The 13,462-nt window shown below is 61.7% G+C and overlaps 2 protein-coding genes across 5 annotated transcripts in view; one reads left to right on the top strand and one right to left on the bottom strand.

The window, feature by feature from the left end:
* The first annotated feature begins 2,646 nt into the window (after positions 1–2,646).
* LOC102449511 (uncharacterized) lies at positions 2,647–5,909 on the top strand. The gene is made up of 3 exons (XM_075915924.1): positions 2,647–2,798; positions 3,250–3,623; positions 4,160–5,909. The coding sequence occupies exons 2-3, from the start codon at positions 3,287–3,289 to the stop codon at positions 4,447–4,449; spliced, it is 627 nt and encodes a 208-aa protein (XP_075772039.1). The 5' UTR covers positions 2,647–2,798; positions 3,250–3,286; the 3' UTR covers positions 4,450–5,909.
* A 1,835-nt stretch (positions 5,910–7,744) lies between these two features.
* The window catches only part of CSAD (cysteine sulfinic acid decarboxylase), a 32,356-nt gene continuing 26,638 nt past the window's right edge, over positions 7,745–13,462 (bottom strand). For all 4 annotated transcript variants that reach the window (XM_075915920.1, XM_075915921.1, XM_075915922.1 and 1 more), the window contains 5 exons: positions 12,409–12,490; positions 11,763–11,962; positions 11,552–11,603; positions 9,830–9,919; positions 7,745–8,728 (listed from right to left, as the gene is read on the bottom strand). In XM_075915920.1, the coding sequence (XP_075772035.1) occupies positions 8,555–8,728; positions 9,830–9,919; positions 11,552–11,603; positions 11,763–11,962; positions 12,409–12,490 (598 nt within the window). In that variant the 3' untranslated portion in view covers positions 7,745–8,554. The remainder of the gene's footprint in view (positions 8,729–9,829; positions 9,920–11,551; positions 11,604–11,762; positions 11,963–12,408; positions 12,491–13,462) is intronic.

Here is a 13,462-nt window from a genome sequence, read left to right as displayed (position 1 = left end):
GCGGCCAGTGCCCGGCCCAGGGGGACGCCCGGCGCGCGGCCAGTGCCAGGCCCAGGGGGACGCCCGGCGCGCGGCCAGTGCCAGGCCCAGGGGGACGCCCGGCGCGCGGCCAGTGCCAGGCCCAGGGGGACGCCCGGCGCGCGGCCAGTGCCGAGCCCAGGGGGACGCCCGGCGCGCGGCCAGTGCCGGGCCCAGGGGGACGCCCGGCGCGCGGCCAGTGCCCGGCCCAGGGGGACGCCCGGCGCGCGGCCAGTGCCAGGCCCAGGGGGACGCCCGGCGCGCGGCCAGTGCCAGGCCCAGGGGGACGCCCGGCGCGCGGCCAGTGCCAGGCCCAGGGGGACGCCCGGCGCGCGGCCAGTGCCCAGCCCAGGGGGACGCCCGGCGCGCGGCCAGTGCCCGGCCCAGGGGGACGCCCGGCGCGCGGCCAGTGCCCGGCCCAGGGGGACGCCCGGCGCGCGGCCAGTGCCGAGCCCAGGGGGACGCCCGGCGCGCGGCCAGTGCCAGGCCCAGGGGGACGCCCGGCGCGCGGCCAGTGCCCGGCCCAGGGGGACGCCCGGCGCGCGGCCAGTGCCGAGCCCAGGGGGACGCCCGGCGCGCGGCCAGTGCCCGGCCCAGGGGGACGCCCGGCGCGCGGCCAGTGCCCGGCCCAGGGGGACGCCCGGCGCGCGGCCAGTGCCAGGCCCAGGGTGACGCCCGGCGCGCGGCCAGTGCCCGGCCTAGGGGGACGCCCGGCGCGCGGCCAGTGCCAGGCCTAGGGGGATGCCCGGCGCGCGGCCAGTGCCCGGCCCAGGGGGACGCCCGGCGCGCGGCCAGTGCCAGGCCCAGGGTGACGCCCGGCGCGCGGCCAGTGCCCGGCCCAGGGGGACGCCCGGCGCGCGGCCAGTGCCAGGCCCAGGGTGACGCCCGGCGCGCGGCCAGTGCCCGGCCCAGGGGGACGCCCGGCGCGCGGCCAGTGCCAGGCCTAGGGGGATGCCCGGCGCGCGGCCAGTGCCAGGCCCAGGGGGATGCCCGGCGCGCGGCCAGTGCCAGGCCTAGGGGGATGCCCGGCGCGCGGCCAGTGCCAGGCCCAGGGGGATGCCCGGCGCGCGGCCAGTGCCAGGCCTAGGGGGATGCCCGGCGCGCGGCCAGTGCCAGGCCCAGGGGGATGCCCGGCGCGCGGCCAGTGCCAGGCCTAGGGGGATGCCCGGCGCGCGGCCAGTGCCCGGCCCAGGGGGATGCCCGGCGCGCGGCCAGTGCCCGGCCCAGGGGGATGCCCGGCGCGCGGCCAGTGCCAGGCCCAGGGGGATGCCCGGCGCGCGGCCAGTGCCCGGCCCAGGGGGATGCCCGGCGCGCGGCCAGTGCCAGGCCCAGGGTGACGCCCGGCGCGCGGCCAGTGCCCGGCCCAGGGGGACGCCCGGCGCGCGGCCAGTGCCAGGCCCAGGGGGATGCCCGGCGCGCGGCCAGTGCCAGGCCTAGGGGGATGCCCGGCGCGCGGCCAGTGCCAGGCCCAGGGGGATGCCCGGCGCGCGGCCAGTGCCAGGCCTAGGGGGATGCCCGGCGCGCGGCCAGTGCCCAGCCCAGGGGGATGCCCGGCGCGCGGCCAGTGCCCGGCCCAGGGGGATGCCCGGCGCGCGGCCAGTGCCAGGCCCAGGGGGATGCCCGGCGCGCGGCCAGTGCCCGGCCCAGGGGGACGCCCGGCGCGCGGCCAGTGCCCGGCCCAGGGGGATGCCCGGCGCGCGGCCAGTGCCAGGCCCAGGGGGATGCCCGGCGCGCGGCCAGTGCCCGGCCCAGGGGGACGCCCGGCGCGCGGCCAGTGCCCGGCCCAGGGGGATGCCCGGCGCGCGGCCAGTGCCAGGCCCAGGGGGATGCCCGGCGCGCGGCCAGTGCCCGGCCCAGGGGGATGCCCGGCGCGCGGCCAGTGCCCGGCCCAGGGGGATGCCCGGCGCGCGGCCAGTGCCCGGCCCAGGGGGATGCCCGGCGCGCGGCCAGTGCCCAGCCCAGGGGGACGCCCGGCGCGCGGCCAGTGCCAGGCCCAGGGGGATGCCCGGCGCGCGGCCAGTGCCCAGCCCAGGGGGATGCCCGGCGCGCGGCCAGTGCCAGGCCCAGGGGGATGCCCGGCGCGCGGCCAGTGCCCAGCCCAGGGGGATGCCCGGCGCGCGGCCAGTGCCCAGCCCAGGGGGATGCCCGGTGCGCGGCCAGTGCCCAGCCCAGGGGGATGCCCGGCGCGTGGCCAGTGCCCGGCCCAGGGGGATGCCCGGCGCGCGGCCAGTGCCCAGCCCAGGGGGATGCCCGGCGCGTGGCCAGTGCCCGGCCCAGGGGGATGCCCGGCGCGCGGCCAGTGCCCGGCCCAGGGGGACGCCCGGCGCGCGGCCAGTGCCAGGCCCAGGGGGACGCCCGGCGCGTGTGTTTCCTGCACTTCCACAAAACAAACAAAGTTTCTTTCCCCCCGGCTCTCCAGCGGGGAGCGCCCCGCCCGGGAGTCCCGTGCAGCCCCCCCGCCCCCCCCCCGCGGGGAGCCGCTGCGAAACGCCCCGGGCGGGGAAATGTTCTTGCAGCGTCTGAGCCGGGGCTCGTGCCCGTTAGCCCCGGAGCAGGGGCGGGGCCGAGGGCTTATGGGGGAGGGGCGTTAGGCTGGGACTCGGCTTCCCCGCCTTTCGGGCAGGGGCGGGGCGCAGCTGGGGGCGGGGCTTGTTCGAATACCCCACTGCCGCTCGCAGCGGCCAATGGGAGGGCGGAGCGCGGCTTCGCGCGTGCGCACTGAGCGCCGCGGGCCCCAGGAAGAGCGGCGGCCGGAGAGCGGGACGCGGCGCCTCCTTCTGGTCAGTCCCCGAGCCCCGCCCCCCGTGCGGCCCCCCCCGGGCCCCGAGCCCCGCCTCCCGTGCGCCCCTCGAGCCCCGCCCCCCCGTGCGGCCCCCCCGGGCCCCGAGCCCCGCCCCCCCGTGCGGCCCCCTGGCCCCGAGCCCCGCCCCCCCGTGCGGCCCCCCCTGGGCCCCGAGCCCCGCCCCCCCGTGCGCCCCTCGAGCCCCGCCCCCCCGTGCGGCCCCCTGGCCCCGAGCCCCGCCCCCCCGTGCGGCCCCCTGGCCCCGAGCCCCGCCCCCCGTGCGCCCCTCGAGCCCCGCCCCCCGTGCGGCCCCCTGGCCCCGAGCCCCGCCCCCCCGTGGGGGCCTGTGGGTACCATGCATGGGGGGCAGAGAGAACAGGTCCCTTGAAGAGACTGAACAGGAGCCTTTCTGCCCAGTCACCCGAATAGTTTGTTTTGGGGCCCCACAGGTCAGCCCTTTGGGGGGCTCCAGTGTGAGGTACCAGGATGGCGATGGTCGAGCAGCTGCTGCACATCCTGGAGGAACTGAATGAGGAGGAGTTCAAGAAGTTCATGTTTTGCCTGTCCCGCGTGGACACGGATCCCCACATACCATCTGGGAAGCTGGACGGTGCCTCCCGTATTCGGGTGGCTGAGCTGCTGGAGAAGAGGTACCCCAGGGAAGCACTAGACCTCACCAACCAGGTGCTGCACAAGATCCCCAGGCGGGACCTGATCCAGGGCAGCTGGCTCCAGGCAGGAGAAGCTGGGAACAGCAGCAATGATGCCAGTTGCAGCGAAGCTGTGAATAGTGGCGCTGGAGCCAGGGAGCCGCGGGCACAAGGTAAGGAGCACGGCTACAGAGCAGTTCAGTGATGGGAATGGAGAGCCCCCCACTACGCTGTCCTCAGCGTTCCTCGCAGGGGGCACTGTAGGAGAAGGGCAGCAACAAGTTCTCCAGAGTTGGGGAAAGGAGGTGGCCAGGTAAGAGCTAAGGGAACAGTGAGAGAGCCCCTAAAAGGAGTAAGGGGCCCAGTCCTCTCCACAGACCCCATAACTTGAGCACTGGTAGGAGCACTCGCTGTGGGTGACACAGCCAGCTGCTCCATGACTGGCCTCTCCTGGCAGGGGGCAATATACAAAGCGAGGCAGAAGCTGGGGCTGTCAGGGAAGCTCCTGGTTGCTCCAGTCTCAGTCTCACTCACCAAGATGCTGTAGAGAGCAGGGCAGGAGCACTGGCCATGGGGAGCTCCCAGTTACATCAAGGCCAGGCTGTCCCAGCAGGGGGTGCTGTGGGGGAGAATGAGGCAGGCGCGCTGGCAGGTTCCCATGTGGCTGGGTAGCCAGTCTCTGGGCTGACTCTCCCCCCCTCTTCCCCAGAGAAGCAGCGTCTGGTGTCAGAGCAGCAGCTGATGACGCTGGCAAGGAAAATGGGCAAGACCTGGCAGCAGATCGGCATTGAGCTCCTGGGGCTGAAGAAGCACTGTCTGGAGCAGATCGAGGAGAACAACCCCCGCAACGCCACAATGCGAGCTTTCGAAATGCTCCTGGAGTGGAGGAAACAAGCAAGGCAGGGGGCCAGCGCCAGCGCCCTTCACTCCCTCCTCTGCCAGGACACGGTGCTCCAGCCTGAGGCCCTCGAGTGCCTCCTGGACGCAGGCAGCACCTAAGGAGATCTGGGAGGCACAGGGGGGTTAGACCAGGGGCTGTAAGCAGGGCAAGTGTTAGACCCTCTGGAGCCCAAGGCAGAAAGCTAAAGCCCTGCTGTGCAGGGCTGAAGCCTGGGGCCCTGAGCCCCGCCTCTCGGGCTGATACCTGAGCAATATAGAATCCTAGAACTAGAAGGGACCTTGAGAGGTCAGCAAGGCCCGGCCCCTGCCCTCGCGGCAGGACCCAGCGCCATCTAGACCATCCCTGACAGGTGTCTGTCTAGCGGTACCTGTTCTTTAATATCTTCAACAATCAAGATTTCACAACGCCCAGGCAATTTATCCCAGTGTTTACCACCCTGACAGTTAGAAAGTTTTTCCTAATGTCCAACCGAAACCTCCCTTGCTGCAATGTAAGCCCATAGGTTGGCAGAGACCCCTCTGGCGTGGGGCATCCGGAGTTGCCCTGCTTGCTACCTTCTAATGAACAGAAGAAGAGCTGTGGCACTGGTGGGCCATGGAGTTTCCATAGAATGGCGGGAGGAGAGGAGGGCTCAGAAGAAGACTGAGAACTCCTGGTCCAGGGGTGGTGTGCCCTTGTAGGTAGGAACTGGCAGGGTTCTCTGGGGCCCTTGAGTCAGTTGTCAGTGGTGCTTTAGTTTTGAGGTGTCTGCCTGGCTTGCAGTGAGGACAAGCACCCACTGCTCCTGTTCATTTCAGCCAGAGTGGAGGGCGCTTGGAAACCAGGCCATGGGTGGTGCTCAGGAATCAATGGCCATGCTGGAAAATGCTGGTTGCCATCCTTCTCCGTGCCTCCTTCCCCCAATGCAGAGGAGGGAAACCTGTCTACACTTCATTCCTCGAGAGAGAGAGAGGAATGCAAATGCAGACACCCGAAATTGCAAATGAAGCAGGGATTTAAATATCCTGCTCCTCATTTGCATAATCGTGTTATGGCGCTATTGCGGAATAGTGTTATTTCGAGAGAAACAAACGGGGTTATTTCAAGAGAAAATCCTTCCCTCAAAATAACCTTACTCCTCAATAACAGTCCTTGCGGGGGAGGGGAGACGCTCAGGGGCTGGGTGCACTTCCTTAAAGTCATTTCGCTGCCAGCAGCTTCACGTGCCACTGAGGCAGGCTCCAGATCTGTGTCTGGCTGCTTCCCCTCTCCAGCCTGTCACCAGGTGTTAGCTGGAATGGGTGAGCTCTAGCAGGGGTCCTGGGATGGCCCAGGGAAGGAACCAAGGAGCGGGGCAGGAGTGGGAGGAATGGATAGAAGCCGGTGGAGGAGGGGGATACCTGTGATCGGAGGCAGCAATAAAATGGCAGCGCAAGGCCCACTTTTTAAATTTAAGCGGGACAGAAAGATTTGCTGTCTTAGGCGTCGACACAGCGTTGACACAGTTCAAGTAACTTTTTTACATCTTTTGAGCAAGATTTGTTTTATACTTTTATCTGAATTACATTTTATATATTAACCGACTAGTTTTTTATTAGTAGCCTGGGGAAGTCTGTCTGTCTTGCAGGGTTTGTGGGATCTATGGCTTTTGCACAGGAGTGGGCAAAAGGACCTCCACGGGCCAGATCTGGCAGGTTGATCTGGCCTGTAGAGGCCCTGCCACGCCCCAGGCCCGAAGCACACAAAGTTTCCTCTGCCATGCCAGGAGCATGCGGCGATTCTAAGTGCCACATGCTCCTTGCAGGGCAGAGGAGACTTTGCACACTCCCCCACCCCCAGGTCAATCAGGGCCTGGGGGTGGGGGGAAGCACGCAAAGTTTCCTCCCACCCCAGGGGCATGAGCATGTAGGGGAACCTGTGGGAGGGGCAAAGACTTTACACACTCCCCCAACCCCAGACCAGTCCTGGTCTGTGGGTGAGGAAGCAGGGAAGTATCATGGCCTCACCTCTTCCGCTTGAGGCCCCGCCCCTTCCAGTGTGGCCCGGGGCCACGTCAAATATTTCTGAAGTGGCCCGTGGCAAAAAAATACTGCCCATCCCTGCTTTTGCAGGAGTGGCTGGGAGTGGGTATTGTGGGTCAGGATGGGAGCAGGATTAAAAAAGTAGTCCCGAGCAAAGCTTTGCTTTTGGGGCCTCACACCGCTGGGTACCCGGCTACTCCGGCCACACCACCTCCCACTATCAGGACATCCCCCTGCCTGTGCTGACATGCCCATCATGAGGTTGGGGAGCGGTACCAGCTCTGTGCCTGGGGTGGGGGCACGGTGCTGCTGGCATTCCAGGTGAGTCCTGGTGTGCAGCCAGCTTGCACAAGCATTGACACAGCAAAGTAACTTAGTCGCCAGGATGGGTCTTGTGCTGGGAGTGGTGTGGGTCCCTTCCCAGCCCCTGCCAGTCTCAAAGCAGGCAGGCCCAGTGGCTGGGTCCCAGGGGCAGAGTGAATGCTGGCTCTCAGCATGCTCTAAAAAGGCTCACTGGAGAGGAGGCCTCAAGCCAAGTTAAAGCTCTGGCTCCCCACCTCAACCCACATGTCGAACTGCCAGCATGAAAACTCTGGCTGTGAGTTGAGCCCAGGCACCAGCCAGCAGGGGGCTCTATCCTCCCCGCCCTGGGCACACATGGGCAGGCTACCAGAGAGCAGAAAGGGGGAGGCAGAAGACTGGCTGTGGGGGGGGCAGGTCAGGTCATGGTGCCCAGGAGCTGGGACAAGGGCCAAAAGGGTTCTACACCCAAAAAGAATGGGAAGCTCCCGGAAGACGTCCGTCAATGGCATTAGCCAAGATGGACAGGGATGTAACCCCATGCTCTGGTATCCCCAACTCCTGATGGCACGAGCTGGGACTGGATCCCTCGAATGCCCTGTCTTGTTCATTTTGTCTGGGGCACCTGGCATTGGCTGCTGTCAGCAGACCGGCTCCTGAGCAGACGGACCATTGGTCTCACCCCGTGTGGCCATTCTTACCCGCTCTCAGACAAAGGTCTCAAAGCAGCTCGGTATCATTTTCCTCCTTCCACAGACAAGGAAACAACCTCAGGGAAGGGAGTGACCTCAGAGCCATGGAGAGAGAGGAGGAGGGAGCTGGGTACAGAACCCAGGGCAGTTTTTACCATCAGGCCATGCTGCCTCCTGCTGTAAGTTGCGTTACCGATTGTCTGGAGCAGTGGGCAAGGTTGCAAGCTTTCTGGAGCATGAGTTTCCAAGCCCACCACCAGAACAAAAGTCTCCTTAACACCAGCTTGCAAACTTTCACCCGCTCGGAGTGACTTTCCCTAGCAGGCTCGTGCAATATGATATGGGGGAGCAGAATTCACGCCTGGGCCGTGATGGTGATTTAACAAACACGTGGACTAATGTAAAAGCAAACGCCAACATTTACTGCCACGCTGCTTATGAAATGCAGGCGTGTGGGGGCAGTTACCAGGCACACTGACATCAAGTGCTTAGACCAAGCATGAATGCTTCCAGCAGAGCAATGCAGAAGGCAGCATGAGGAACAGTAAAGGAACAGCACACTCGCCTGGGAGCAGCTCGTGAAGTGGTGTTTGGCAGATCTGTTTGACATCAGAGGGCTCTTTAGAGGCAGCCCCAGTCAAACCAGGTGGAGCTCTACACCAGTTCCACAGAGCTCGGGGCATCTCCACACTACGTCTGGATTGTCCTGCAATGGCCGTTTGTCTGTGGTCAGCTGAGTGTTGGACATACGTGTCAGCCCCTGGCATATTGCACCACAGGGTGATGTTCTACTTGCCTGCAGGGTGGTGCTGAAATGTTCACCTCTGGTATCCAAGCACCCTCTTCCAGCTTGTCCCATGAAGCCTTAATGGAGCTGTCTCAGGGCATCGCCAAATGTGCAAGCTGATGTTCTCAAAAAGGCTTCTATCATCTTCAGTCCCCTCAGGTGTTACTCTCTTCTGGGCCTTCTCAATGTCCCTTCTCTCCCAAGGACCCAGGGGAGGCAGACAGGGAGTTGCTGAGTTCCCCTCTGGTGGAATGTGTTTGGAGACATGTGGGAGAGGCTGGTAACTGACCATACTAGGGATTTAACCCCCCTGAGTCCGGTGACCTGTGTTGTCACAGCAGTGATTGCTGGAGGCTGTGGAGAAGGATACTTTGGGCAAGAGTGGATGTGATGTCCTACTGTTACTGTGCAGGAGGCAGGATCCCTACAAGTCTTTGCCCAGTCTCTCGATCTCATCCAGGAAGAAGTCCAGGTCCTGCTTGGTGACCATGGGATTTGTGACGACCTGGCGGAAGAAGTTGACCCTGCTGCCAAGGGGTTGGTAACCCACCATCATGGACCCTTTCTTCATCATCCGCTCCTTGATAGCAGGGGCCACCTAGTCAGAGCAGTACATGTAATACTCAGCATCATACTCAGCCGTGGCTACCCAGCTGTGCTACGAACCTCTAACCCTTCTCCTAGGCTATCAAATAGACCCCTCCACTGGCCAAACCAAGCCCTCTAGCTAGCTCAGAGTTTTAGGCCTGGGTGGTGACTGGCCCCTTTAAAAAGGAGCAGGGTCCAGTATACCAGTCCCAGTTTGGCTGAGGAGCCAGCAGGCAGAGGAGCCCCAGAGGAAAGAGGAGCAGCGATGTGTGGGCAGGAGTCACTTGGGGGAAGAGTCTCAGGAGATTAAGTTGGGGGGGAGCTGCCTCTGAAGCTGGGGACCCGATGGGTGGAAGACCTGGCAGGTAGCCCCAAGGCAAAAGCAGGTCTAGGAAAAAGAAGGTGGATTCCTCTGAGCAGGGATGGGACTCCCAGGCAGGGAGCCCTGAGAGGTGGGAGCTCTGGGCAAAGCCCTCGGAAGGACGGTGGCGGGAGTAGTCACTCCTGGGCAGGGAGGCTTCATGCAGGTGCCAAAGGAAATGGGAGCCCAGTGCCGCTACTGACTTGAGTCAGTTTGGCCCAGGGCTGGGGAGAGGAAAATGACTCTGCGTGTGGTCACCGTGGGAGCTAGCGAGCGGTTTTACCTCGCAGGAGAATTGCAGCACTAGTGTAAGGCAGGTTTGGGAGCAGGCCCGGACGGGTTACATTCTTTCCTAAAAAAGGGATGCTCGGGCTGGGTACATCTGTTGTGTGGGGGGCTGATGCTGGAAGGTGCCCCAGCTTGGATTTTCAAAGGTGTCAATGGAATTTGGGTGCCTGACTCCCTGGGTGCTGCATGCTTTGAAAGGCCGTCGTGGATAATGCCCGGCTCCATGGTGGCCAGTGTGATACAAATCTAGGCCCTTGGATACAAAGAAACAGTGAGGTCTCAGTATACAGTAAGCTAGAGAAGCAGCTCATAGCCTTGCCTGGCTAGCAGAGATGGCTGGGGTGGGCGGAGGACAGACAGACACTCTCTTCACCAGTTCGGGGGGGAGGGGGGGGAGTTTGGAGTTTGCTACCACCTAGCAATGCTGTATCTAGCATCAGAAACAAGCTCCCCTCCGCTCACCTTTCCCAGTCTCTCCCAGTAATCGGCACAGCCCTGCTTGCCCCGAAGGCTGGCTGGCACAAACCAGAAACACAGATTGATGAACTCAGGCTGGGGAAGGGAAAGGAGAAGGGGTCACTGTAAGGAAACAACCTGAGCCCCGCCCCTACAGCTGTGCTGCCCAGAGAGTCCAGAACTGTCCCCCGAAACCTCGGCAGTGGAGGAGCAGCCTGTGGATCCCGGGAGGGTCCAACCCTGCTCCCCCCTTGACCGTGCATAGCGATTGGATTTCATTGATAGCAAACTCGTATCACAGTGAAAGCAGCAGCCCACCCGTCCCAGAGGCGGCTGCAAGTCAGCAGAAGATGGCAAGGACTGAAGAGAAAGCACTGGGCATCCTAGGCCTGGCCATCGTTGCCTGCTTTAGAGGTACCAATGGCTGAAGCCTGGTGGTGAATTAAGGCTGTTTCAAAGGGGAAAGCTGAGGCTGGCCAACATCACAGAGCAAGTCAGCGGCAGGGCTAGGAATGGAACTCAGATCTGATTCCCACCCTCTGGGACTACCCTACCTCACCAGGTAGAGTGCACTGACACCCCACGCTCGTAGTCATTGGGGTCAGTAATGTGACCATCCTGGCAGGTGCATAAAAGGAAGGGGACACCCATCAGGAAGGCTATGTCTACACTCGCGGCTTCTTGCGCAAGAAAACGTCCACACTGCCATGTGCACGCTGTGCTTTTGCACAAGAGCAGCCATGGCAGCGTGGACACTATCTTGCGCAAGAAAGCTCTGGTGGCCATTTTAGCCAAAGGGCTTTCTTGTGCAAGAAATCCCTGCCGAGTGTCCACACCGCCCTCTTGCGAAGAGCTCCTGCGCAAGAGGGCTTACACCTGTTAAAAAGAGCGTAGCTCTTGCGCAAGGAGCACTCTCTTACCGCGCCGGACTGTAAATTTACTTGCACAAGAGGGCTTACACCTGTTGAAAAGAGCCTAGCTCTTGCGCTAGGAGCGCTCTTTTACCGCGCCGTACTGTACATTTACTTGCACAAGAGGGCTTACACCTGTTAAAAAGAGCCTAGCTCTTGCGCTAGGAGCGCTCTTTTACCGCGCCGGACTGTAAATTTACTTGCACAAGAGGGCTTACACCTGTTAAAAAGAGCCTAGCTCTTGCGCTAGGAGCGCTCTTTTACCGCGCCGGACTGTAAATTTACTTGCGCAAGAGGGCTTACACCTGTTGAAAAGAGCGTAGCTCTTGTGCAAGGAGCCCCCTCTTACCGCGCCGGACTGTAAATTTACTTGCGCAAGAGGGCTTACACCTGTTGAAAAGAGCGTGGCTCTTGCGCAAGGAGCTCTCTTACCGCGCCGTACTGTAAATTTACTTGCACAAGAGGGCTTACACCTGTTGAAAAGAGCGTGGCTCTTGCGCAAGGAGCGCTCTCTTACCACGCTGTACTGTAAATTTACTTGCACAAGAGGGCTTACACCTGTTGAAAAGAGCGTAGCTCTTGCGCAAGGAGCACTCTCTTACCGCGCCGGACTGTACATTTACTTGCACAAGAGCAGGCGGGCAGTGTGGACGCTCTGCAGATTCTTGCGCAAGAACGGCCATACTTGCGCAAGAAGCTGCGAGTGTAGACATAGCCCAAGGGTTTGGGGAATGTCCGGGAACTTCTCCCTGATTCCTTGGAAAAGGGCATGTTCCCAACAAGCCGCAGTGTAGCAACGGCTTCAGGTGGGCCATACCTCTGTCACCAGCAGGAACCCTTCCCTTCCCTTCATCGCATCAGCCAGGTACCTAGAGAGGACGAAGAGATCACTGCTCTGAGTGAAATCAGTGGGTGTTGGGAGAGAGGGGGTAAAACAACGACTGAGCCCCAGACACCATCCCTGTGTGAGGATCAGGCAGCATCACTCCCGTGCCGGGCAGGGTACGCAGGTCTCCCCCATTCTTTACCTTGTGAACTCAAAGGCCCTGTCCACTCGCTTCTCCAGCCCCTCGGTCCCATTGGCCTTCCACATGAGCCACAGCTTGAGGCAGTCCACCTTGCGGCCGCACTGAACAGTCTTGTCCCCCGTGTCGTAGGCCATGTCATAGAACTTGTCAGTCTGGAAGAGGTAGGTGGCATTGGCGCAGTAGCATCTCTGCAGCAAGCCCTGCAATGGGAGGGGAGCAGCACGTTACCATCAGGGCCCCAAGGAAGGCAAGGACAAAGTGGTGCTATGGAGACCAGGTGGAGCCGGATTGGATCTAGATGTTCACAAAAACGCCACTTCCCAGTTTTCAGCAGGGAGTGGGGCAGGCTGCGGAGAGAGCTCTGGGCTACTCCAGTCCCAGTCTCTCCCAGCAGGGGGGGCTGTAGGGCGTGGGGCAAGACTACTGGCTGTGGGGGGAGCTTACACTACTGCAGTCCTGGGCTCCCCCTGTAGGAGGCGCTTCAGGGAGTGGTATAGGACAACTGGCTATGGGGGGAGCTCTCTGCTACTTCATTCCCAGCCTCTTTCAGCAGGAGGCAACAGCATGTAATGGCATTCATCACAGCAGGGCTCCAAGCACCTGCCTGGGCAGGGGAGGGAGAGGCGGTAAAGACCTGGCGACCTACAGAGCTATCTCGGAGCAGGAAGGCGGAGCACTGCAAACCCGTCATCAGCATCTTGTGGGGGTTCCAAGCCACCGAATCCGCCCTGCAATGGAGAGAGATGCAGTGAGACACCCAGAGCGGCTGGGCCAGGCCCAGGGCAGGTGAGCTGGGGAGCGCAAGGAAGGCTCTGAGTGCACTGGGTTGGAGGTGGTGGGCAGCTACCAGAGGTGTAAGGAAGGGGCTTTTCGCTGCACACACCAATACCGACATCACGGTGTGCTAATTTCAGAGCCTCACAGGCACAAGCTACTGTGCTGCAGGGAGGCTCAACCCCATTACCACTCTCATGGGACCAATCCTGGGACCAATCCTGTTCAACTTATTCATAAATGATCAGGAGAAAGGAGGAAGCAGGGAGGTGGGAAAGTTTGCAGATGATACCAAACTGTTCAGGATAGTCAAGACAGAAGCAGACTGTGAGGGACTCCAAAAAGATCTCACCAAACTGAGTGATTGGGCAACAAAATGGCAAATGAAATTTAATGTGGATAAGTGTAAAGTAATGCACATCGGGAAAAATAACCCCAACTATACGTACAGTATGATGGGGGCTAATTTGGCTATGACAAATCAGGAAAGGGATCATGGATAGTTCTCTGAAAACTTCCACACAGAGTGCAGCGGCGGTTAAAAAGGCAAATAGGATGCTAGGAATTATTAAAACAAAATACAGGACTATGTAGCACTTTAAAGACTAACAAGATGGTAGATGATGAGCTTTCGTGGGCCAGACCCACTTCCTCAGATCAAATAGTGGAAGAGAATAGTCAAAGGACTTATTAAGAAAGGGATAGAAAATAAGACAGAATATCTTACTTCCCCTGTATAAAACTATGGTACACCCACAGCTTGAATACTGTGTACAGATGTGGTCTCCTCACCTCAAAAAAGATATTTTGGCCTTGGAAAGGGTTCAGAAAAGGGCAACTAAAATGATTAGGGGTTTGGAACAGGTCCCATATGACGAGAAGTTAAAATGACTGGGACTTTTCAGTTTAGAGAAGAGGAGACTGAG

The sequence above is a fragment of the Pelodiscus sinensis genome, unplaced genomic scaffold (genome assembly GCF_049634645.1).
Source record: "Pelodiscus sinensis isolate JC-2024 unplaced genomic scaffold, ASM4963464v1 ctg94, whole genome shotgun sequence".
Lineage (NCBI taxonomy): Eukaryota > Metazoa > Chordata > Testudines > Trionychidae > Pelodiscus > Pelodiscus sinensis.
Note: the sequence above shows the minus strand (reverse complement) of the source record. Positions and strands in the feature narration are given on the sequence as shown.